Genomic DNA, 26774 nt, shown 5'->3' with positions numbered 1-26774 from the left:
TCCCCTCCAGCTCTGTCAGGTTAGATGGGGAGCATTGCTGCACAGCTATTTACAGGTTTCTCCAGAGATCAGGTTCAAGTCCGGCCTCTGGCTGAGACACTCAGGGACATTCAGAGACTTGTCCCGCTGTTAGTGTCTTAACGACCGTTCCACAGGTGCATGTTCATTAATTGTTTATGGTTCATTGAACAAGCATGGGAAACAGTGTTTAAAACCTTTACAATGAAGATCTGTGAAGTTATTTGGATTTTTACGAATTATCTTTGAAAGACAGGGTCCTGAAAAAGGGACGTTTCTTTTTTTGGTGAGTTTAGATAAAGTATTTTTGTACTTTTTTTGTAACCTGTTTTTGCTTTGTCATTATGGGTTATTGTGAGTAGATTGAGGAAAATAAATAATTTAATACATTTTAGAATAAGGTTGTAACGTAAAAATGTGAAGGGGTCTGAATACTTTCCGAATGTACTATTCAGTTCTGTGAGAGAATGGCATAGTAATACTCACTCAGTATCCTCAAAATACACCCTGGACCCAATCCATATGACTGTGAAGACGATGGGTACACCTAAAAAATGAAGGCAAACAATCAAGAATCAACCTGAAAAGGAAACATGTTAATGTTAAATCATAATGTAAATGTAATGAGAGGGAGGGGGGGTGGAAAGTGCTCACCCCAGCCCAGCAGGCCAAAGCCCCAGAGGCAGCGGCGGTAGTGGTGGAAGGAGGAGAGGAGCAGTGAGTTGAGGTAGAGGGCCTCAACCAGGAGCCAGAAGAAGTTAGTCATGACACAGTAGTGACAGAAGGCCACTGATGCCTTACAGGCTGCCTGGAGAGAGGGGGAAAATCAGTGAAGAGGGAATTGAGAGAGGCAATCAGAGAGAGAGAGGGCATGGGAAGGAAGAGGGGAAGATTGAGAAAGAGAGGTAAGAGTAGTGGAGGGTGCAGTGGTTGATTTATGGTTTACAGGGTGCAGTGGTTGACTTACGGTGGACAGGGTGCAGTGGTTGATTTATGGTTTACAGGGTGCAGTGGTTGATTTATGGTTTACAGGGTACAGTGGTTGACTTACGGTGGAGAGGGTGCAGTGGTTGGTGTCGTCGCTGGCGAATAGTGTGGCGTCCTTGATGAACACAGCCACCGCCTTCAGCATGAAGGTGACAAACAGCTGGATGTGAATATAGTTCCTGGCACAGTGAAGCCTCCTGGGAAGAACCACAGAACGTGGTCAGGACCAAGGACCGCAGGGCAAACACAAAGCACGGTCAGGACCAAGGACCGCAGGGCAAACACAAAGCACGGTCAGGACCAAGGACCGCAGGGCAAACACAAAGCACGGTCAGGACCAAGGGCCGCAGGGCAAACACAAAGCACGGTCAGGACCAAGGGCCGCAGGGCAAACACAAAGCACGGTCAGGACCAAGGACCGCAGGGCAAACACAAAGCACGGTCAGGACCAAGGGCCGCAGGGCAAACACAAAGCACGGTCAGGACCAAGGACCGCAGGGCAAACACAAAGCACGGTCAGGACCAAGGACCGCAGGGCAAACACAAAGCACAGTCAGGGCAAAGGACCACACACACAACACCATCAGGACAATCTTCAACTTAAGCCTACTAGAAAGTGTGTGCCCTCTTGCCTGGAGGGAAGCAAAAGTTATTCCCCTACCTAGGAATAGTAAAGCCCCCTTTACTGGCTCAAATAGCCGACCAATCAGCCTGTTACCAACCCTTAGTAAACGTTTGGAAAAATAGTGTGTGACCAGATAAAATTGTATTTTACAGTAAAGAAATTGACAAGACTTTCAGCACGCTTATAGGGAAGGACATTCAACAAGAACACCATGTACACAAATGACTATCGATTGGCTGAGAGTAATTGATTACAAAAAGATTGTGGGGGCTGTTTTGTTAGACTTCAGTGTGGCTTTTGACATTATAGATCATAGTCTGTTCCTGGAAAAACGTATGTATTATGGCTTTACACCCCCTGCTATATTGTGGATGAAGAGTTACCTGTCTGACAGAACACAGAGGGTGTTCTTTAATGGAAGCCTCTCATCCAGGTAGAATCAGGAATTCCCCAGGGCAGCTGTCTTTTTCAATCTTCACTAACGGCTTTGAGTAAAGCCAGTGTGTGTATATATGCGGATGACTCAACGCTATGCACATCAGCTACTGTACCACAGTGACTGAAATGACAGCAACACTTAACAGAGAGCTGCAGTTAGTTTCAGAATGCATAGCAAGGAATAAGTTAGTCCTAAATATTTCAACATTTAAAAGCATTGTATTTGGGACATCATTCACTAAACCTCAACTAAATTTTGTAATAAATAATGTGGAAATTGAGAAGTTGAGGGGACTAAACTGCTTGGAGTAACCCTGGATTGTAAACTGTCATGGTCAAAACATATTGATACAACAGTAGCTAAGATGGGGAGAAGTCTGTCTATAATAAAGCGCTACTCTGCATTCTTAACAACACTATCAACAAGGCAGGTCGTACAGGCCCTAGTTTTGTCGCACCTTGACTACTGTTCAGTCATGTGGTCAGGTGCCACAAAGAGGTGCCATTGCAAATGGCTCAGAACAGGGCAGCACGGCTGGTCCTTGGATGTACACAGAGAGCTAATATTAATAATATGCATGTTAATCTCTTCTGGCTCAAAGTGGAGGAGAGATTGACTTCATCACTACATGTATTTCTGAGAGGTATTGAAATGTTGAATGCACCGAGCTGTCTGTTTGAACTACCAGCATACAGCTCAGACACCCGTACATACCCCACAAGACATGCCACCAGAGGTCTGTTTGAACTACTAGCATACAGCTCAGACACCCGTACATACCCCACAAGACATGCCACCAGAGGTCTGTTTGAACTACTAGCATACAGCTCAGACACCCGTGTATACCCCACAAGACATGCCACCAGAGGTCTGTTTGAACTACTAGCATACAGCTCAGACACCCGTACATACCCCACAAGACATGCCACCAGAGGTCTGTTTGAACTACCAGCATACAGCTCAGACACCCGTACATACCCCACAAGACATGCCACCAGAGGTCTGTTTGAACTACTAGCATACAGCTCAGACACCCGTACATCCCCCACAAGACATGCCACCAGAGGTCTGTTTGAACTACTAGCATACAGCTCAGACACCCGTACATACCCCACAAGACATGCCACCAGAGGTCTGTTTGAACTACTAGTATACAGCTCAGACACCCGTACATACCCCACAAGACATGCCACCAGAGGTCTGTTTGAACTACTAGCATACAGCTCAGACCCGTACATACCCCACAAGACATGCCACCAGAGGTCTGTTTGAACTACTAGCATACAGCTCAGACACCCGTGTATACCCCACAAGACATGCCACCAGAGGTCTGTTTGAACTACTAGCATACAGCTCAGACACCCGTACATACCCCACAAGACATGCCACCAGAGGTCTGTTTGAACTACTAGCATACAGCTCAGACACCCGTGTATACCCCACAAGACATGCCACCAGAGGTCTGTTTGAACTACTAGCATACAGCTCAGACACCCGTACATACCCCACAAGACATGCCACCAGAGGTCTGTTTGAACTACTAGCATACAGATCAGACACCCGTGTATACCCCACAAGACATGCCACCAGAGGTCTGTTTGAACTACTAGCATACAGCTCAGACACCCGTACATACCCCACAAGACATGCCACCAGAGGTCTCTTCACAGTCCACAAGTCCAGAACAGACTATAGGAGGCCCACAGTACTACATAGAGCCAAGACTACATGGAACTCTATTCCAATCAAGTAACTCATGCCAGCAGGAAAATTTGATTTAAAAAACAGATAAATATACACCTTATGGAACAGCGGGGACTGTGAAGCAACACAAACATAGAAACAAACACATGATAACATACGCACTATACACACATGGATTTTGTGTTATAGATATGTGGTAGTAGAGTAGAGGCCTGAGGGCACACATTTATGTTGTGAAATCTGTTATGATTTTATATTTAACCTTTATTTAACTTAGCAAGTCAGTTAAGATCAAATTCTTATTTACAATGATGGCCTACCCCGGCCAAACCCGGACGACGCTGGGCCAATTGTGCGCCGCCCTATGGGAGTCACAATCACAGCCGGATGCGATACAGCCTGGATCCGAACCAGGGACTGTCGTGACGCCTCTTGCACCGAGATGCAGTGCCTTAGACCGCTGCGCCACTCGGAGCATGTATTGTAATGTTTTTAAAATGTATAACTGCCTTAATTTTGCTGGACCCCAGGAAGAGTAGCTGCTGCCTGGGCAACAGCTAATCCATAATAAATACAAATACAAAAGGACCACACACACACACACAACACCGTCAGGATAAAGGACACACACACACACACACACACACACACACACACACACACACACACACACACACACACACACACACACACACACACACACACACACACACACACACAACACCGTCAGGACAAAGGACCACACACACACACACAACACCGTCAGGATAAAGGACACACACACACACACACAACACCGTCAGGACAAAGGACACACACACACACACACACACACACACACACACACACACACACACACACACACACACACACACACACAACACTGTCAGGACAACAGACCACACACACAACACTGTCAGGACAACAGACCACACACACACAACACCGTCAGGATAAAGGACACACACACACACACACACACACACACACACACACACACACACACACACACACACACACACACAACACCGTCAGGATAAAGGACACACACACACACAACACCGTCAGGACAAAGGACACACACACACACACAACACTGTCAGGACAACAGACCATACACACACACACACACACAACACCGTCAGGACAACGGACCACACACACATAAAACACTGTCAGGACGAAGGACCACACTTCTCAACCAACAATTGAAAGACAAAATTAGGTCAAGGAGAATAGTACAACAATAGGGGAGCCTTAGGTTTAGAAACAATAATGTGTTGAGAAGAGTCCCCTAAGCAAGATGGTCCTGGACACACACACACACACAACACCGTCAGGACAAAGGACACACACACACACACACACACACACACACACACACACACACACACACACACAACACTGTCAGGACAACAGACCACACACACAACACTGTCAGGACAACAGACCACACACACACAACACCGTCAGGATAAAGGACACACACACACACACACACACACACACACACACACACACACACACACACACACACACACACACACACAACACCGTCAGGATAAAGGACACACACACACACAACACCGTCAGGACAAAGGACACACACACACACACAACACTGTCAGGACAACAGACCATACACACACACACACACACAACACCGTCAGGACAACGGACCACACACACATAAAACACTGTCAGGACGAAGGACCACACTTCTCAACCAACAATTGAAAGACAAAATTAGGTCAAGGAGAATAGTACAACAATAGGGGAGCCTTAGGTTTAGAAACAATAATGTGTTGAGAAGAGTCCCCTAAGCAAGATGGTCCTGGAGCTCTGTTCACAAACAGACCCCACAGAGCCCCAGGACAGCAACACAATTAGACCTAAACAAGTCATGAGAAAACAAAAAAATCATTACTTGACACATTGGAAAGAAATAACAAAAAACAGAGCAAACTAGAATGTTATTAGGCCCTAAACAGAGAGTACACAGTGGCAGAATACCTGACCACTGTGACTGACACAAACTTAAGGAAAGCTTTGACTATGTGCAGACTCAGTGTGCATAGCCTTGCTATTGAGAAAAGCCGCCGTAGGCAGACCTGGCTCTCAAGAGAAGACAGGCTATGTGCACACTGCCCACAAAATGAGGTGGAAACTGAGCTGCACTTCCTAACCTCCTGCCAAATGTATGACCATATTAGAGAGACATATTTCCCTAAGATTAAATCGATCCACAAAGAATTCGAAAACAAACCCCATTTTGATAAACTCCCAATTTTTGGGGGTGAAATACCACAGTATACAGTTGTGGCCAAAAGTTTTGAGAATGACACAAATATTAATTTTCACAAAGTCTGCTGCCTCAGTTTGTATGATGGCAATTTGCATATACTCCAGAATGTTATGAAGAGTGATCAGATGAATTGCAATTAATTGCAAAGACCCTCTTTGCCATGCAAATGAACTGAATCCCCAAAAAACATTTCCACTGCATTTCAGGCCTGCCACAAAAGGACCAGCTGACATCATGTCAGTGATTCTCTCGTTAACACAGGTGTGAGTGTTACATTTACATTACATTTTAGTCATTTAGCAGACGCTCTTATCTAGAGCGACTTACAGTAGTGAGTGCATACATTTTAATACTTTTTCCCCCCATACTGGTCCGCCATGGGAATTGAACCCACAACCCCGGCGTTGCAAGCGTCATGCTCTACCAACTGAGCCACACGGGACTTTCTTTTATGCCTGCTACATTACTGCAGACACGGTAATCTGAGCCATCTGATTGGCCAGCAGTGGGCATATAGTGCTCCCCCCCGGGAAGGCAGAATTTGTACCTTCTGACAAATAAAATGGGAACACCTTGTCCACCCGGCGCACAGGACAGCTGAATCGGGTGCACATACCACCAACAGCGCAAGACGAATTCAAAAAATAGGAACGTAAGGTTTATCGACTTAGAATGCCTTGGAGATCGATCAGTCAATAGCGATCGACCGTTTGGAGACCACTGCTTTATATGATGTGCAATAAAGTAATGTCCGTACAGGACTTTTGTCATAGGGAGTAGCCCTAGGGATGTTCTAAAATGTACACCGTAATGGAGTGTGTTTACTAGTATTTACTAGTACTAGTACTACTATTAGTGTGTTGACAAGGACAAGGCTGGAGATCACTCTGTCATGCTGACTGAGTTCGAATAACAGAGTGGAAGCTTCAAAAGGAGGCTGGTGCTTGGAATCATTGTTCTTCCTCTGTCTACCATGGTTACCTGCAAGGAAACACGTGCGGTCATCATTGCTTTGCACAAAAAGGGCTTCACAGGCAACGATATTGCTGCCAGTAAGATTGCACCTAAATCAACCATTTATCAGATCATCAAGAACTTCAAGGAGAACAGTTCAATTGTTGTCAAGAAGGCTTCAGGGAGCCCAAGAAAGTCCAGCAAGCGCCACGACCGTCTCCTAAAGTTGATTCAGCTGCGGGATCGGGGCACCACCAGTACAGAGCTTGCTCAGGAATGGCAGCAGGCAGGTGTGAGTGCATCTGCACGCACAGTGAGGCGAAGACTTTGAGGATGGCCTGGTATCAGGAAGGGCAGCAAAGAAGCCACTTCTCTCCAAGAAAAACATCTGGCACAGACTGATATTCAGCAAAAGCTACAGGGATTGGACTGCTGAGGACTGGGGTAAAGTCATTTTCTCTGATGAATCCCCTTTCCGATTGTTTGGGGCATCCGGAAAAAAGCTTATCCGGAGAAGACAAGGTGAGCACTACCATCAGTCCTGTGTCATGCCAACAGTAAAGCATCCTGAGACCATTCATGTGTGGGGTTGCTTCTCAGCCAAGGGAGTGGGCTCACTCACAATTTTTCCTAAGAACACAGCCATGAATAAAGAATGGTACCAACACATCCTCCGAGAGCAACTTCTCCCAACCATCCAGGAACAGTTTGGTGATGAACAATGCCTTTTCCAGCCTGATGGAGCACCTTGCCATAAGGTAAAAGTGATAACTAAGTGGCTCGGGGAAAAAAAACATTGATATTTTGGGTCCATGGCCAAGAAACTCCCCAGACCTTAATCTCATTGAGAACTTGTGGTCAATCCTCAAGAGGCGGGTGGACAAACAAAAACCCACAAATTCTGACAAACTCCAAGCATTGATTATGCAAGAATGGGCTGCCATCAGTCAGGATCTGGCCCAGAAGTTAATTGACAGCATGCCAGGGCAGATTGCAGAGGTCTTGAAAAAGAAGGGTCAACACTGTAAATATTGACTCTTTGCATCAACTTCATGTAATTGTCAATAAAAGCCTTTGACACTTATGAAATGCTTGTAATTATACTTCAGTATTCCATAGTAACATCTGACAAAAATATCTAAAGACACTGAGGCAGCAGACTTTGAGAAAATGTATATTTGTGTCATTCTCAAAACTTTTGGCCACGACTGTACAATCACAGCAGCAAGATGTGTGACCTGTTGCCACAAGAAAAGGGCAACCAGTGAAGAACAAACACCATTGTAGATACAACCCATATTTATGTTTATTTATTTTCCCTTTTGTACTTTAACTATTTGCACATAATATGACATTTGAATGTCTTTATTCTTTTGGAAGTGTAATGTTTACTGTCAATTGTTTATTTCACTTTTTTTTTATCTACTTCACTTGCTTTGGCAATGTTAACATATGTTTCCCATGCCAATAAAGCCCTTAAATTGAAATGACACAGAGAGAGAGAGAGAGAGAGAGAGACAGAGACAGAGACAGAGACAGAGAGAGAGAGAGAGAGAGAGAGAGAGCGTGCTGGCGTTAGCAGGTGTTTGTTACTGAGATCATAAATTATACCACTCAGCTTTAGTATGCTATTATCTGCCTATCTGTTTATTACATATCCAGCTCATGGTCACTACTATATCGCCACCCCCCAATGTGTGAGCCCACCAGTCTCTCTTTTACTGTCATTCCTTAAAGAGACCATAATTCATTTGCGTGAATTTAGCGAGAGAGCGAGAGCGAGTGAGTAAATGGCCATCTATGGATTTGTCGTTTAAGAGTGTTTTATTAGATTAGCCTGCTAAAAATGACTGGAGGGAGAGAGGAGGGGAGGAAAGCATGGTAGATTTTGGGAGAATCTCAATTGCATATTCCTCACGTCCTCTCTCCTTGCCTCCTTCTCAAAACCCACTGGAGGGCAGAGGTCAACTTTGGTATTACAGTAGAGTATGCAAATTCTAGCCATTCTTTTTCTTCACACAACAACAACCTCAAAACAATCTCCTGTTGTGACCTTTGACCTCCTCCTACCTGAAGAGCAACAGGATCACCACGGCGATGGAGAGGAAGACCAGGGAGGTGCCGTAGCCGATGGTGTAGATCAGCTTGACAGTGGCAAAGTAGGAGTCCTGCATAGGTTTCACATAGAGATCAGAACCCATATTCAGTCTCAGAGTAGTGGAGCTGATCTAGGATCAGCTTCACCCTGTCCATATACTTCTGTTCATTATGATCTAAAAACAAACAGATCTTATATCGGCACTCCCACTTGACACCAGGACCTGTACTAATGAAGCCTCTCAGAGTACGGGTGCTCATTTAGGATCAGTTCTCTATTTTAGATCATAATAAGTACGATTATATGAACAGGGGGACCTGATCCTAGATCAGCTTTGAGGCTCTGGGGTCATTCCATGTCATTTCAGCAAGCCATGACACCCACTCAGATTATTCTGAAATCGTTTCTGTAGTTAGAAATAGATAAGATAATCATTCCTGAAACACTATTTTGTTAAAATATAATTTGATCGCTGAGACATTAAGGTAATTGATTGCACCCAAATTGGCCATTTTAATTCATAGGATTCAAATAATTGTAAATAAATGTAGTACCTAACATTCGATTTGGACGATAAGTCTTTCTAATAATGATCAAATGACAATAAAATGATCAATAGCCACCCACAGACCCCCCACACCACTCCCACCCCAACAACCAGTATACAGTATTAGTTCTCTATGTCTGACAACCTTTAAGTCTTTACTGAAAACTCATCTCTTCACTAGGTCCTATGATTGAGTGTAGTCTGGCCCAGGGGTGTGAAGGTGAACGGCAAGGCACTGGAGTGACGAACCACCCTTGCTGTCTCTGCCTGGCCGACTCCCCTCTCTCCACTGGGATTCTTTGCCTCTGACCCTATTACGGGGGCTGAGGTATTGGCTTGCTAGTGCTCTCCCATGCCGTCCGTTAGTCTGTCTTATCTGGGGAAACGTTCCTGTCTTATCTGGTTTCCTGTGTGATCTTAAGTATGTTCCCTCTAATTCTTCCATCTCTCTTCAGTCGCAGGGGACCTAGGCCCTAGGACCATGCCTCAGGACACTCCTGGCTGTCCCCTTCCCCAGTCGACCTTGTCGTGATCCAGTCTCTGTTCTGCCTGCGGCTATGGAACCCTGACCTGTTCACCAGACCTGCTACTTTATCCCGGAACGGATGTTTTAACCCTCTCTCGCTCTCTGCCACACCTGCTGTCTCGACCTCTGCATGCTCGGCTATGAAAAGCCAACTGACATTTACTCCTGAGGTGCTGACCTGTTACACCCTCTATAACCACTGTGATTATTATTTGACACTGCTGGTCATCTAGGAACGTTTGAACATCTTGAAGAACAATCTAGTCTTAATGGCCATGTACTATTATAAGCTCCACAGGCACAGCTAGGTTCCTGCCTTTCTAGTGTTTTTTTCCTAGCCACCGTGCGTCCACTGTACATCTGCATTGCTTGCTCTTTGTGGTTTTAGGCTGGCTTTACCTATAAGGACCTTGTGACATCTGTTGATGTAAGAAGGGCTTTTTAAATACATTTGATTGATTGAAAGTAGTATGGAGCTGTTGCTTGGAGTATTGATAATTCAACCTTTGTAATGCACTCCCTGTGAAGATGGTGATTTTTATCCCCCCTGTTCAGAGAAATTAGCCATTGAAATCACTTGCAATCTTTACCATAAATGAGTGTGAAAGTACCAAGTTTTGCCCACTAGGTGCCGGTGTTCCTACTAGTGCCACCACACCGTTTCATTTATTTTGCTGGTCTCTTGTGTTTAAGAAAATTGCAACATTGGGTAGAAAACAAATTGCTTTTGCTCATGATGATAATATCAGTCCCATGACTTGAATGAGATTTCCAACTATAGTTTTTTTTTTCACAACTGTCACCAGTTTGGCCCCAAAACATTTACAACAAAGACATATTGACATATTAAACACCATACTATTTATTTGACTATGAAATCCTGAACACCAATGGTGTTCACTACATTGATGGTTTATATTTAGGATAATGCTTATAGCTTTATCATTGTATTTTACATTTTTAAATAATCTTATTTGATGTTTTATATATATTTTACATGTGATAGGGCCACACAGAGGGCCAGAGATAATTACAGACACTTGTAATAATCGTGTAATAAATACCCAAAAAGGCCACTAGATGTCATCGATAAATTCATATATTCCTTGAAAGTTAGCAAAATTCTGGTTGTTTACTGGTAAACTTAGAAAGTTTCCAGTAATATACCCTCCCTAAGCAACCCTACCCCTGAACCTTCTCTCTAAACTCTCTTTCACCTCTGGAATGTGAACGTCGTCGTCCCCACTACAGGCTGTGTGGTACGGGGGGAAGGGTCGCGACCATCCAATGCTGGTGCAGTTTCTGCTGACTGACCCTGCTGAGGTAGAGGCCAAAGGTTAGGGGTCACCGGGGATGAGAAACAGAACCCCCATGAGGGGCGGGACTATGGGCTGTCATTCACTGTGTCACTGTGACTGACAGGGATTGAAAGCCAGTGGAAAACGGACAAAGATAATTACTGCATGCACATACACAAATGTCACCTGCACCTGTGTTATTCCCCCAAAAAGAGAAGACAGCAGGACAGGTTGTGTTGATCATCTCCCCAACCGCAGCATATGGCCAGCACACCACAGAGTCCCAGAACGGTAGACAACCTTCCAGAGAGAGAGAGAGAGACAGAGAGAGGTGATGTATAGTCTACAGTACATTCATTCATAAAGCCTACTTAAATCACAACCCAAACATAATACCTCACTCACAGTCTGCTTCAACTAATAACACACAAACAATTAGACGTGTTCATGTCTTTATTGAACACACCGTGTAAACATTCACAGTGCAGGGTGGAAAAAGTATGTGAACCATTGGAGGTGTTGGATGCAAGGTGTTGGATGCAATAACGTTGATGCTGCACTGACCATCGGATAGGGGTGGAGTGATGGTGAAGACGATACCAAATGTTTGATTTTTTTGGTTGACCCTCCTTTGGCAGCAATAACCTCAACCAAACATTTCTGTAGTTGCGGATCAGACCTATACAACGGTCAGGAGGAATTTTGGACCATTCCTCTTTACAAATCAGTTTCAGTTCAGCAATATTCTTGGGACGTCTGGTGTGAATTGCTCTCTTGAGGTCATGCCACAGCATCTCAATCGGGTTGAGGTCAGGACTCTGACTGGGCCACTCCAGAAGGCGTATTTTCTTCTGTTGAAGCCATTCTGTTGTTGATTTACTTCTGTGTTTTGGGTTGTTGTCCTGTTGAATCACTCAACTTCTGTTGAGCTTCAATTGGCGGACAGATAGCCTACCATTCTCCTGCAAAATGTCTTGATAAACTTGGGAACTAATTTTTCCGTTGATGATAGCAAGCTGTCCAGGCCCTGAGGCAGCAAAGCAGCCACAAACCATGATGCTCCTTCCACCATACTTTACAGTTGGATGAGGTTTTGATGTTGGTGTGCTGTGCCTTTTTTTCTCCACACATAGTGTTGTGTGTTCCTTCCAAACAACTCAACTGTAAGGTTCATCTGTCCACAGAATATTTTGCCAGTAGCGCTGTGGAACATCCAGGTGCACTTATGCAAACTTCAGACGTGCAGCAATGTTTTTTTTGGACAGCAGTGGCTTCTTCCGTGGTCCTCCCATGAACACCATTCTTGTTTAGTGTTTAACGTATCGTAGATTCGTCAACAGAGATGTTAGCATATTCCAGAGATTTCTGTAAGTCTACGATTCTTCTTAACCTCATTGAGCATTCTGCGCTGTGCTCTTGCAGTCATATTTGCGGGACGGCCACTCCTAGGTTAGAGTAGCAACAGTGCTAAACTTTCTCCATTTATAGACAATTTGTCTTACCGTGGACTGATGAACGTCAAGGCTTTTAGAGATACTTTTGTAACCCTTTCCAGCTTTATGCAAATCAACAATTCTTAATCTTAGGTCTTCTGCGATCTCTTTTGTTCGAGGCATGGTTCACATCAGACAATGCCTCTTGTGAATAGCAAACTCAAATTTTGTGAGTGTTTTTAGAGGGCAAGGCAGCTCTAACCAACATCTCCAATCTCGTCTCATTGATTGGACTCCAGGTTAGCTGACTCCTGACTCCAATTAGCTTTTGGAGAAGTCATTAGCCTAGGAGTTCACATACTTTTCCCAACCTACACGGTGAATGTTTAAATGATGTATTCAATATAGACAAGACAAATAGAATAATTTGTGTGTTATTAGTTTAAGCACACTGTGTTTGTCTACATACTGTATAGTGCAAGACTTTTTCCACATTTTGTTATATATATATTTTTTGTTTATTCTCAATCTACACACAATATCCAATAATGACAAAGCAAATACAGGTAAAAAAATGTTTTTTAAATACATAAGTATTCAGACCCTTTTGCTGCAAGCGATTACAGCCTTGAATCTTCTTGGGTATGACGCTACAAGCTTGGCACAACTGTATTTGGGGAGTTTCTTCCATTCTTCTCTGCAGATCCTCTCAAGCTCTGTCAGGTTGGATGGGGAGCATCGCTGCACAGCTATTTTCAGGTCTCTCCAGAGATGTTTGATCAGGTTCAAGTCCGAGCTCTGGCTGGGCCACTCAAGGACATTCAGAGACCTGTCCCGAAGCCACTCCAGCCTTGTCTTGGCTGTGTGCTTAGTGTCGTTGTCCTGTTGGAAGGTGAACCTTCGCCCCAGTCTGAGGTCCTGAGCGCTCTGGAGCAGGTTTTCATTAAGGATCTCTTTGCTCTATTCATCTTTCCCTGACTAGCCTCCCAGTCCCTGCCGCTGAAAAACATCCCCACAGCATGATGCTACCACCACCATGCTTAACCGTAGGGATGGTGCCAGGTTTCCTCCAGGCGTGATGTTTGGCATTCAGGCCAAAGAGTTCAATCTTGGTTTCATCAGACCAGAGAATCTTGTTTCTCATGGTCTGGAGACCTTTAGGTGCCTTTTGGCAAACTCCAAGCAGGCTGTCATGTGCCTTTTACTGAGGAGTGGCTTCTGTCTGGCCACCCTACCATAAAGGCCTGGTCGGTGGTGTGCTGCAGAGATGGTTGTCCTTCTGGAAGGTTCTCCCATCGCCTCAGACAAACTCTGGAGCTCTGACAGATTGACCATTGGGTTCTTGGTCACTTCGACCTCATGGCTTGGTTTTTTCTCTGACATGCACTGTCAACTGTGGGACCTTATTTAGACAGGTGTGTGCCTTTCCAAATCATGTCCAATCAATTGAATTTACCACATGTGGACTCCAAGTTGTAGAAACATCTCAAGGATGATCAATGGAAACATGATGCACCTGAGCTCAATTTCGAGTCTCATAACAAAGGGTCTGAACACTTATGTAAATAATGTATTTCTGTTTTTTATTTTTAATAAATTTGCAAAAATGTCTAAACACCTGTTTTTCTATTTATCATTGTGGGGTATTGTGTGTAGATTGATGATGGGAAAAAAAACATATTTTAATCCATTTTATAATAAGGCTGTAACGTAACAAAATGTGAAAAAAGGGAAGGAGTCTGAATACTTTCTGAATGCACTGTATATAGGCCTTAAAGGGATAGCTCACCTCAACTATACACTGTATATAGGCCTTAAAGGGATAGCTCACCTCAACTATGCACTGTAGCTCCTCTCTTGTGATATATTATAATGCACTTACTACTTTTACTCTAGAATCGTTTTGGAATCTGATCTTTCAACAAACTATTGTCTATAAACCATTTATTCAATGCCAGACTCTCATGTTTACATGTGAACATACTGTATATCATATTATGACTGACTATTAATTGAGATGAGCAGTAAACTGGAGAGTGAGAAAATGTAATGGCTCATTCTAAGACGATAATGACATGGATACCTAGTGTACTGTGGTTGTTGTCGTGCTCTGTGATGTATTGAAGACAATGCCGCTCCTCTCGCTCCAGCTGTAATATATACTCGCAGTCTGGGTGCAGACTCGACAGATCCTGGCGAGAGAGATGGGTCGGGGAGAGAAAGAGAGACAGAAAGTGAGGCAAATATGCAACCAAAAGTTGAAACCATAGAAACAAAACCAATCATTCTTCTCTTAAGTGTATGGAAGAACACTCACGTCTCCCTCCAGCAACCCACCTGAATGGCTATTGAAGAAAGGAATGAATGTTATCTATTGGCTGAGATGTCTGCACATTTTATTATTCATTTTAAGTGCACCCAGATTAAATGGCATATTTGAAATATGAAGGTGGATATTCACAAGGAAAAAAATAACATAAAACAACTTGACATTGACAGAGTCTGTATCCCTAATGTCAGAGAGAGGAACATTAACCAACAAGACCAACAGGACCCTGAACAGCTTCTATCCCCAAGCTATAAGACTGCTAAATGGTTAGTTAAATAGTTGACCAATAGCTACCCGGACCATCTGCATTGACCCTTTTGACTCATCACATACGCTGCTGCTACTGTATATTATCCATTCCATTGCCTAGTCACTATACCCCCACCTATATGTACAGTTGAAGTCAGAGGTTTACATACACCTTAGCCAAATACATTTAAACTCAGTTTTTCACAATTCCTGACATTTAATCCCAGTAAAAATTCCCCGTCTTAGGTCAGTTACGATCACCACTTTATTTTAAGAATGTGAAATGTCAGAATAATAGTAGAGAGAATGATTTATTTCAGCTTTCATTTCTTTCATCACATTCCCAGTGGGTCAGACGTTTATATACACTCAATTAATATTTGGTAGAATTGCCTTCAAATTGTTTAGCTTGGCTCAAACGTTTTGGGTAGCCTTCCACAAGCTTCCCACAATAAGTTGGGTGAATTCTGGCCCATTCCTCCTGACAGAGCTGGTGTAACAGAGTCACGTTTGTAGGCCTCCTTGCTCGCACACGCTTTTTCAGTTCTGCCCACAAATGTTCTAAAGCATTGAGGTCAGGGCTTTGTGATGGCCACTCCAATACCTTGACTTTGTTGTCCTTAAGCCATTTTGCCACAACTTTGGAAGTATGCTTGGGGTCATTGTCCATTTGGAAGGCCCATTTGCGACCAAGCTTTAACTTCCTGACTGATGTCTTGAGATGTTGCTTCAATATATCCACATCATTTTCCATCCTCATGATCCCATCTATTTTGTGAAGTGCACCAGTCCTTCCTGCAGCAAAGCACCCCCACAACATGATGCTGCCACACTCGTGCTTCACGGTTGGGATGGTGTTCTTCGGCTTGCAAGCTTCCCCCTTTCTCCTCCAAACATAACGATGGTCATTATGGCCAAACAGTTCTATTTTTGTTTCATCAGACCAGAGGACATTTCTCCAAAAAGTACGATCTTTGTCCCCATGTGCAGTTGCAAACCGTAGTCTGGCTTTTTTATGGCGGTTTTGGAGCAGTGGCTTCTTCCTTGCTGAGTGGCCTTTCAGGTTATGTCGATATAGGAATCGTTTTACTGTGGATATAGATACTTTTGTACCTGTTTCCTCCAGCATCTTTACAAGGTCCTTTGCTGTTGTTCTGGGATTGATTTGCACTTTTTGCACCAAAGTACATTCCTCTCTAGGAGACAGAACGCATCTCCTTCCTGAGCGGTATGACGGCTGCGTGGTCCCATGGTGTTTATACTTGCGTACTATTGTTTGTACAGATGAATGTGGTACCTTCAGGCGTTTGGAAATTGCTCTCAAGGATGAACCAGACTTGTGGAGGTCTACAAAAAAAAAGAATTCTGAGGTCTTGGCTGATTTCTTTAGATTTTCCCATGATGTCAAGCAGAGGCACTGAGTTTGAAGGTAGGCCTTGAAATACATCCACAGGTACACCTCCAATTGACTCAAATTATGACAATTAGCCTATCAGAAGCTTCTATAGCCATGACATAATTTTCTGGAATTTACCAAGCTGTTTAAAGGCACAGTCAACTTAGTGTATGTAAACTTCTGTCCCACAGGAATTGTGAAACAGTGAATTAATTATAAGTGAAATAATCTGTATGGAAACAATTGTTGGAAAAATTACTTGTGTCATGCACAAAGTAGATGTCCTAACCGACTTTCCAAAACTATAGTTTGTTAACAATACATTTGTGGAGTGGTTGAAAAATGAGTTTTAATGACTAAGTCATTAAACCTAAGTGTATGTAAACTTCCGACTTCAACTGTACATCCAGTCCTATACCTACAGTCCCTTTACCTACAGTCCTTCTAAAAATAAATTGTGTTTTATAAAAGCATCTAAGATATACACGTAAACTAGATGGTAATGTTCCATGAAGTAAAATTGTGTGACATGCTTCAGCTCTTTAAAAAGTATTTTTGTGGCGGTGGACAGGATAGCCTTAGTATGTGAAACTTGGTTTGGTGACTAATTTGAACGGTTCAAGAGTTACTGTTGGTGTGTTATTTTATGCAAATGTAAATATATATAGTTGATAAAAGTGTAATAATTTCAAGTTAGGAAAGCCTGAATATTAAGCGTCTGAGGCTCAGTTACACCTGCAGGGATGATTCTGTGGTGCCTGGATGATCAGATAAAGTAACCAAACATATGAAACCATTATCTTCTAGGTGGGCAGTATAATATATACAGTGCTCTTTACAAGGCTAAGGAGGTACAGGGAAAACATTTTGTGTGCCTGCGTTCGTGTGTGCGTGAACGGAGGACTGGAGGAAGCAACACACACATATTTCTTCCATTTCCGTGTGTGAGAGTATGTTTGTGGAATTGTTAGTCTTAGGATATGCTGAGAGGTTGTGTGGATGGACATACATTGCATTCGGAAAGTATGCAGACCCCTTGACTTGTTCCACATTTTGTTACATTACAGCCGTATTCTAAAATTGATTAAAATGTTTTTTCCCTCATCAATCTACACACAATATGCCATAAAGACAAAGCGCAAACAGGTTTTATCACGGAAATATCACATTTACATAAATATTCAGAACCTTAATTCAGTACTTTGTTGAAGCACCTTTGGCAGAGATTACAGCCTCGAATCTTCTTGGATATGACGCTACAAGCTTGGTACACCTGTATTTAAGGAGTTTCTCCCATTCCTCTCTGCAGATCCTCTCAAGCTCTGTCAGGTTGGATGGGGAGCGTCGCTGCACAGCTATTTTCAGGTCTCTCCAGAGATGTTCAAGTCTGTGCTCTGGCTGGGCCACTCAAGGACATTCAGAGACTTGTCCCGAAGCCACTCCTGAGTTGTCTTGGCTGTGTGCTTAGGGTCACTGTCCTGTTGGAAGGTAAACCTTTGCCCCAGTCTGAGGTCCTGAGTGCTCTGAAGCAGGTTTTCATCAAGGATCTCTCTGTACTTTGCTCTGTTCATCTTTCCCTCGATCTTGGACTAGGGTTGCAATAGGTCAGATATTTTCCTGGAAATTTCCAGAAATTTGCTGGAAGTTCTCCATGGCAAGTTAAGGATGGACATTTTTGGAATTTTGCTTAAATTCATCAAAAAAAGTTAGCTTATACTTTTAGGAAGTAGTAGGCAAGACAGATTTCAGACACGGACAGTTTCGTCGCTTTTATCGACACACACCCTGAATTCCATATCGACCCCTAGACTCTTGTCTTGATCTGAGAGGATTGGCTATATATCAGCGTTACGGTAATCACTTCTGATTGGTTGCAATAGGTTTATTGGTTCTGATTGGTTGCCATAGGCCTATTGCTTCCATCTATCCAATCCTCTCAGATCTACAGTAGGGCCTAGGGTGTAGGGTCTAGGGGTTGGATTAAGGTGTAGGGCTAGGGGTTAGGGTATAGGGTCTAGGGATCAATATGGAACTGAGCATAAGCAGAGTAGAGTCGCTCTGTGTTTGTCTGGATCACTGTTAGGTTAGTAGGGTTAATGACTAGGTAATTACAAGTCTCTGGGTAGAAGAGTAGAGAAGAATGGATATCAGAAGAGGAGAGCAACGTGTGTTCTGTATGATGTAGCTAGTGGCATAGTCACTTCAACTAAAATAAGCTCAGGGTTTATGTTTACATTTGTAAGATATGCAGGTCATGTTATCGGCCATGTTGGAATACGCTAAGAGAGCTAATGCTAACTCCATCACTACTGTAGTTGACCTTTGAACTTGTTTGTGTAAAGCATTTACACTGGTTGTTATTATTGGCTTCATTACAACAATATCATCAACAATAACAACATGTGTGTGTTAGTAACACGCTTGTCAAATTCTCCATATGGGAATATTTCCCACCAGATGTTCTTGTCTCCTGGTTCGGCAGCTGAGGCATAAAATGGATCGTTGTCGCTCTGAAAAACCAGGTCACGTTGATTCTGATAAAGGACTTTATTTCTTTGGATAAGCCGAGGCACAACGACGACTTAATCTCCCTGGAGTAGAAAAGTGTAGATAACTCACAGGTTGGTCGGGGTCTCTCTCATAAACACACCCATATGTCAGTCTTGTCACTGAAAAAGGTTACATTTTGTTTTCCTGTCAATTCTTCACTCCTCAAATGAAGGCTACCCAATAGAAACTTCCAGTCCCACTTTAGGCATTACAATTTATAAAGGCTTTATGTAGCATACATAAAGTCTTCATAAGCACTTTAAAGATGCTTCACAAATCCTTATAATATGTACATAGCTATCTCAATTACCTTGTGCCCCTGCACATCGACTCGGTACTGGTACTCCCTGTATATAGCCATGTTATTTTTACTCCTTATAGTGTGTATTTATTCCTTGTGTCACTATTTCTAATTTGATTTTATATTTTTATCTTGTCTTTAACTCTGTATTGTTGGAAAAGGACCCTTAAGTAAGAATTTCACTGTTAGTCTACACCTGTTGTTTAAGCATGTGACAAATACAATCTGATGTCATACCATATTAAGGGTGTATGGGAAGGGGGATACCAAGTCAGTTGTACAACTGAAATGTGTCTTCTGCATTTAACCCAACCCCTTTGAATCAGAGAGGTGCGGGGGACTGCTTTAATCGACATCTTCGGCTCCTGGTGAACAGAGGCTTAACTGCCTTGCTCAGGGGCAGAACAACAGATTTTTACCTTGTCAGCTCGGGGATTGGAACCAGCAAACTTTTGGTTACTGGCCCAACGCTCTGGGTGCATTGCCAAATGTGACCAAATGTTCTGATGTGAAGAGCAAAGTGCTACAATTTAATAAAATCAGTCAGATATCATGGTGGAGTTCAATGCTCAACTTCCAACTTTGTCGGTAAAAACACTTTTTAGTAATTTTTGTAATACTTGACCCAGTTAGCTGGTTATTTTGTTTGCAGTGCCTTTCTGCCTCAATCTGACTACAGAACTGTTTCAGAGGATGAGGGATAAAGAGCAGTTAAAGTTTCAATGTAGCAGTTTGTATGTCAATAGGGGTCTCCCGAGTGGAGCAGTGGCCTAAGACACTGCATCTCAGCGCTAGAGGCCTTACTATAGACACCCTAGTTCAAATCCAGGCTGTATCACAACCGGATGTGATTGGGAGTCCCATAGGGCGGCGCACAATTTGGCCGGTGTAGGGCGTCATTGTAAATAAGAATTTGTTCTTAACTGACTTGTCTAGTTAAATATAGATCAAATAATTTCTGGGTAACAATTAAGTATCTTACTGTAAATGTTTTCAATTAAAATGGTCAAAAAGAAACAAAAATAGCTTCTTAGCAAAAATGTATTTCTTAAGCAATAATTTTGCTAGGACTGTTTGGAAGTGGCCTGAGCAGGGAGGGGATAACTGACAACTAGCTGTTATTGGCAGAGAGGTTTGGAACTCTTTTTCTTATTGGTCTATTAACTCATTTACTGGTGATGTCACCAAGCAGGCCAAAACTCCATCCCACCAAAACAGGAAAACATTTCAGGTGGTCTTTTCCAACAGCTCTTACACTAACAGAGCATGATCATTTTCACAATTCCACAGAGGAAATATACACTGAGTATCCAAAACATTAAGAACACCTGCTCTTTCCATGACATAGACTGACCAGGTGAATCCAGGTGAAAGCTATGATCCCTTATTGATGTCACTTGTTTAATCCACTTCAATCAGTGTTAGATGAAGGGGAGGAGACAGGTTAAAGAAGGATTTTTAAGCCTTGAGACAATTGTGACATGGATTGTGTTGGAGTGCCATTCAGAGGGTGAATGGGCAAGACTAAATATTTAAGGGTCTTTGAACGGGGTATGGTAGTATGGCCAGGCGCATCGGTTTGTGTCAAGAACTGCAACGCTGCTGTTTTTTTTCACACTCAACAGTTTCCTGTGTGTATCAAGAATGGTCCACCACCCAAAGAACATCCAGCCAACTTGACACAACTATGGGAAGCATTGGAGTCAAAATAGGCCAGCATTCATGTGGAACGCTTTCGACACCTTGTAGAGTCCATTCCCGACAAATTGAAGCTGTTCTGAGGGCAAAGGGACTCAATATTAGGAAGGTGTTCTAAATGTTTGGTATACTCAGTGTACTGTATATACTGCACTGTGCCTTTAATGTCTGGTTAATGCCTTACATTGTTTGTAATGCATCGCTAATAGCCCAAATAGAGATTTTATTAAGCAATTTACTCCACAATTATTGTCTCCTGTAGCTTTTGACTGGAAAATTAAGATGAAGGAACATATGGAGAGAGAGAGAGAGATAGAAAGCACAATACATTAGTGGAGAGAGAGAGAGGGGGAGAGAGAGAGAAAGCACAATACATTAGTGGAGAGAGAGAGGGGGAGAGAGAGAGAAAGCACAATACATTAGAAGAGAGAGAGAGAGAGAGAGAGAGAGAGGATTTTAGTTATTATGCTTAGAGATGAAACACACACTTCAATGCAATATGTTTATTCCGTACTAGGCTGCTTCCTCTGGCTGTGCAACAGTGTAGACTACAGTAGGGATCCCTATGTACAGACTGCACCTCCATTGAGGAGAAAGTGGGTTCTCTAAAGCACTCAACTCAAGCAGAGTATATACAGTATAGATACAATTGTTGGGGAGAGGGTAAGATAGAGAGATGTGTGTGTGTTCCTGCAATTCTACAGATGTTTCCATGGGGCAGAGAGGTACTGTAGCACCATTTGGAACGAAGCCATAGAGATGGACAAATAAGAGCACTCTGTTGACGGTAAATGGAACTTTCCACTCTCGCCAAATCTGCGATTGCATTAGTGGAGAAAGAGGGGAGAGAGAGAGGAGAAGAGGAGGGAGAGAGGCAAAGAGTGAGAGGGGGGGGGGGGGGGGAGAAAGTGAGAGAACGAATGAACGAAAGTAGGAAAGAGAGAGAGATGTAGTCTCCAGTACATGAATTAATGTGTGACAGAGAGAGTGAGAGAGAGAGAACGAGAGAGGCTGAACAGATAAACAAAGACCCATATTATAATTATTATTGTTGTTATTATGATCAGTGTTTAGAATGATTTCTTGTTATGCTGCAGTTAGAGGTCTTGGGTCATCGGAATAGAATGAGGTAAGAGACGAGCAGTCACACCTCACCACCAAGCTCACCACCAACCTTAGTTTGGTAATCACTCTGTTGTTGTCACCACCAAGCTTAGTTTGGTAATCACTCTGTTGTCACCACCAAGCTTAGTTTGGTAATCACTCTGTTGTTGTCACCACCAAGCTTAGTTTGGTAATCACTCTGTTGTTGTCACCACCAAGCTTAGTTTGGTAATCACTCTGTTGTTGTCACCACCAAGCTTAGTTTGGTAATCACTCTGTTGTTGTCACCACCAAGCTTAGTTTGGTAATCACTCTGTTGTTGTCACCACCAAGCTTAGTTTGGTAATCACTCTGTTGTTGTCACCACCAAGCTTAGTTTGGTAATCACTCTGTTGTTGTCACCACCAAGCTTAGTTTGGTAATCACTCTGTTGTTGTCACCACCAAGCTTAGTTTGGTAATCACTCTGTTGTTGTCACCACCAAGCTTAGTTTGGTAATCACACTGTTGTTGTCACCACCAAGCTTAGTTTGGTAATCACTCTGTTGTTGTCACCACCAAGCTTAGTTTGGTAATCACTCTGTTGTTGTCACCACCAAGCTTAGTTTGGTAATCACTCTGTTGTTGTCACCACCAAGCTTAGTTTGGTAATCACTCTGTTGTTGTCACCACCAAGCTTAGTTTGGTAATCACTCTGTTGTCACCACCAAGCTTAGTTTGGTAATCACTCTTTTGTTGTCACCACCAAGCTTAGTTTGGTAATCACTCTGTTGTTGTCACCACCAAGCTTAGTTTGGTAATCACTCTGTTGTTGTCACCACCAAGCTTAGTTTGGTAATCACAATGTCCATTATTATCCTGGACACACACACTGTCATACTGTTAGCTTGGGACAGGAATACAAAACAGCTTGTAAAACACACATCCAGTGGTTTTAATTTGGCAGATGTCACATACATAAACCTTTGGAGATAAAGTATGTTCATTCGTAACCAGACTCTAATGGCTAGTGGAATAACTCCAAGCTGAACATAGAGTAATTGCTTGGCTATTTTTAGCTCTGGTCCATGTCGTTAGTGTGCGTTCCTAATCAAGGTTGTTAATGAGCATGGAGAAATTCACACTAACGTCGTGGACCAGAGCTAGCTTATTTGGTGTCTCTGCAAAAGTGAATGGGCCAAGAACACCATTTCATTTACACAGACCACATTTCATTTTGACTGATAACATTTAATTTTGACGGAGACAACATCACCCTTGGCTCTAGTTAAATCAGAGCACCGTATGCCTAGCCTGGTCCCATCTGTTTGTGCTCTTGCAAACGACATAGCTGATGAGAAGCTGAACACGACATTGTCATTGGCATGACAAGGAGTTGGCATGATAGCACAAACAGACTGGCCCCCGGGCTACCGTAGGCCCACCCATGTGGAGAAAGAGGAAAGCCAACATGGTCATATATGACCAGTATATTCCAACAACAATTCAATACAAACCTAGCCTGGTGGTCCCAGATCTAATTGTGTTGTCTTGTCAACTACTAGGCTATATGGTCATTGTTATTGCCACACATCAGCCATAGGAGTCTGCAAACAGACAGCACAAACAGATCTGGGACCACCAGGCTAACACAAATCCTACTTTTATATGGGAACACACAGGCTACTTTTAATTTCATAATTGAAATGCAGTTCATTTAATAGCCTGGCTACACTTCAAAATGTGGATATAGGGTGACGGCCTTTAGACATTGTGGCACAAACAACATTCATTAATAAATCGCATCATTACTCTGCAGATACCACATAGTCCCATGTGATTAACATTAACCTTGAAGAATAACTTTAATTATAATTTCCCTATGGGGGAGCAGGGCTTATTAGAAGACAATCAGTGTCAGCACAAACTCATTCATTATGGGGCTTTCGTGCCATGGATTTAATTACACCAATGAAAGACCCCTCCACACTCACACAAACACGCACGTACACAGACAAACACGCAAACGCACGCAAACACATGTACAGACACGCACTTAAAATTTGATATAACTATCTCCTTGCAGTCTTTCAAATGTATTATAACGGGCTCATCACGCTCTAGCGACTCCTTGTGGCGGGCCTGTTTGTCTGCATGCTGATCTCGGTCATCAGTTGAACAGTGTTTCCTTCAACACATTGGTGCAGCTGTTTTCCAGGTTAAGCGAGTGGGTGTTAAGAAGTGTGGTTTGGCGGGTCATGTTTCAGAGGATGCATGACTCGATCTTCACCTCTCCCGAGCCCGTTGGGGAGTTGCAGCGATGAGACAAGATCGTAACCACAAAATTGGGTAGAAAAAGGGGGTAAAAAAAAAAAAATAATAATAAAATATATATATATATATATATTTCGTTTTTATATACAGCTACATCAAAGTTTGATATTTCAAAAAAGGAAATAAAGGGATGCATGAAAGTGTACACTGAGGGTGGTGGACCATCCTTGATACACACTGGAAATTGTTGAGCATGAAAAACCCAGCAGTGTTGCAGTTCTTGACACGAAGCTGTGAGCATGGCACCTAACCTGTTCAAAGGCACTTAAATATTTTGTCTTGCCCATTCACCCTCTGAATGGCACACATACACAATCCATGTCTCAATTGTCTCCAGGCTTAAGAATCATTCTTTAACCTGTCTCCTCCCCTTAATCTACACTAATTGAAGTGGGTTTAACAATAGACATCAATCAGGGATCATAGCATTCACCTAGATTCACCTGGTCAGTCTATATCATTGAAGGACCAGGTGTTCCTAATGTTTTGTCCACAGCGTATTTCTTCATCATACACGTGACATTTTAAGTTATCCAAAACATGTAGGCGATAACCTATTCTATATACATGCGTGTAGCCTAATTGTCAATGCTTCGGCAGTTGTTTACACTTTTAGAGTCTAATGCATGCACAATACGGCCCTCAACATCTGTGTACAGTAAGTCATATTGTGGCAGAAAGCACTTCAAATACTTACAGATGGAGCCAAAGACGTCACGAAAATAATCCAATAGAGACGGACATGCATCTTGAGTGTTCGAAGCTGTTTGAATGCGTCAAATCAACTCAGCAAACCGTCCACTCTCACTGAACTGCCGTCTATTTAATTAAGTCTCCAATGACATGCGCTGAAGAAGGTAGCGGAAAGCCTATCTCCCCACCACAGGGCGAGATGCATCTAAAACCATCTCTCCGCTGCGTTGGAGCCTGTGCGTTTCACCGGCGGTCTGCACTACAAAGTCACATTACTGAAGCTAGAATCTGTTGGAAATTTGATTATCACAACTAACGCCACCCATGTAAACTTTTATTATGGGTTTGCTGCGCTTTATGTGCGTTAAACCCAGTGTCCGATTGTAGTCCAGTCCTTTGTTGTGCATCATTGGACATTTCTGTAAGCGTGCTTGGGGGGTGTAATTAGGGCCATTTCCACTTTGGACAGATCACCAATAGACTGGGATGTACACAGTTGATTTTCCTCTTTATTTTAATCTTAGAAGTCATTACATACATTGACATTAAAGCACAATGCGCACTTAATTCACTGATGGCCTGGTAGCTCCGGCGCACACATCAATCCACATTTTCACCTCATCTTGTTGTCACGGCTTCTCCCAAGCTGAGTGGATGCGATAGTCTATGATTTCATGTAGGTAGGGGTACCAGAGCGCCAAGTCTAGGTCCAAAAGGCTCCTTAACAGCTTCTACTCCCAAGCCATAAGAAGACTGCTTAACAATTAACTAAATGGCCACCCCCCACCTACATGTACCAATTACCTCGACTAACCTGTACCCCATGCACATTGACTCTGTACCGGTATATAGCCACTTATTGTTCTTTTATTGTGTTACTTTTTATTTTATTTTGTACATTTAATTTAGTAAATATTTTCTTAACTCTATTTCTTGAACTGCATTGTTGGTTATTAAGGGCTTGTAAGTAAGCATTCCATGGTAAGGTTGTATTCAGCGCATGTGACAATTTTGGGGGGATTTGATTTGAAAACGCAACAGGGGAGTGTGCAGGGGAATTAGGCTTTGAGTGGCAACACCCTGAGTCCATACAAAAAGCTTCAGGGCTGAATGGAATTCGTTTTAACGCACCACACAAATCTATGTAGCCTACTCATGTAAGGCTTCAAATTACCACAGAGAGAAATTGCAGGTTCCTCAGAAACCAT

At 42.9% G+C, this 26774-nt stretch overlaps 1 protein-coding gene across 1 annotated transcript; it reads right to left on the bottom strand.

Moving 5' to 3' along the window:
• Positions 1-500: 500 nt before the first annotated feature.
• LOC106574037 (growth hormone-releasing hormone receptor-like) lies at positions 501-25958 on the bottom strand. Its single transcript, XM_045696677.1, has 8 exons — positions 25571-25958; positions 15018-15126; positions 11688-11801; positions 11421-11512; positions 9103-9200; positions 1070-1202; positions 673-826; positions 501-565 (listed from the first exon to the last, which is right to left on the bottom strand). The coding sequence occupies exons 1-8, from the start codon at positions 25619-25621 to the stop codon at positions 501-503; spliced, it is 816 nt and encodes a 271-aa protein (XP_045552633.1). The 5' UTR covers positions 25622-25958.
• Between the last annotated feature and the right edge of the window lie 816 nt (positions 25959-26774).

Source organism: Salmo salar, chromosome ssa16 (assembly GCF_905237065.1).
Source record: "Salmo salar chromosome ssa16, Ssal_v3.1, whole genome shotgun sequence".
In the NCBI taxonomy this organism is placed as follows: domain Eukaryota; kingdom Metazoa; phylum Chordata; class Actinopteri; order Salmoniformes; family Salmonidae; genus Salmo; species Salmo salar.
The sequence above is the reverse complement of the archived record's forward strand: the minus strand, read 5'-3'. Positions and strand labels throughout refer to the sequence as shown.

Excerpts from the sequence above, each read along its gene's own strand:
- LOC106574037 (XM_045696677.1), bottom strand. The coding sequence starts at position 25,621 with ATGCATGTCCGTCTCTATTGGATTATTTTCGTGACGTCTTTGGCTCCA. Across the intron at positions 15,127-25,570 it reads TGACGTCTTTGGCTCCATCT|GATCTGTCGAGTCTGCACCC; the intron begins GTAAGTATTTGA and ends CTCTCTCGCCAG. Across the intron at positions 11,513-11,687 it reads GGGGAATAACACAGGTGCAG|TCAGCAGAAACTGCACCAGC; the intron begins GTGACATTTGTG and ends CAGCAGGGTCAG.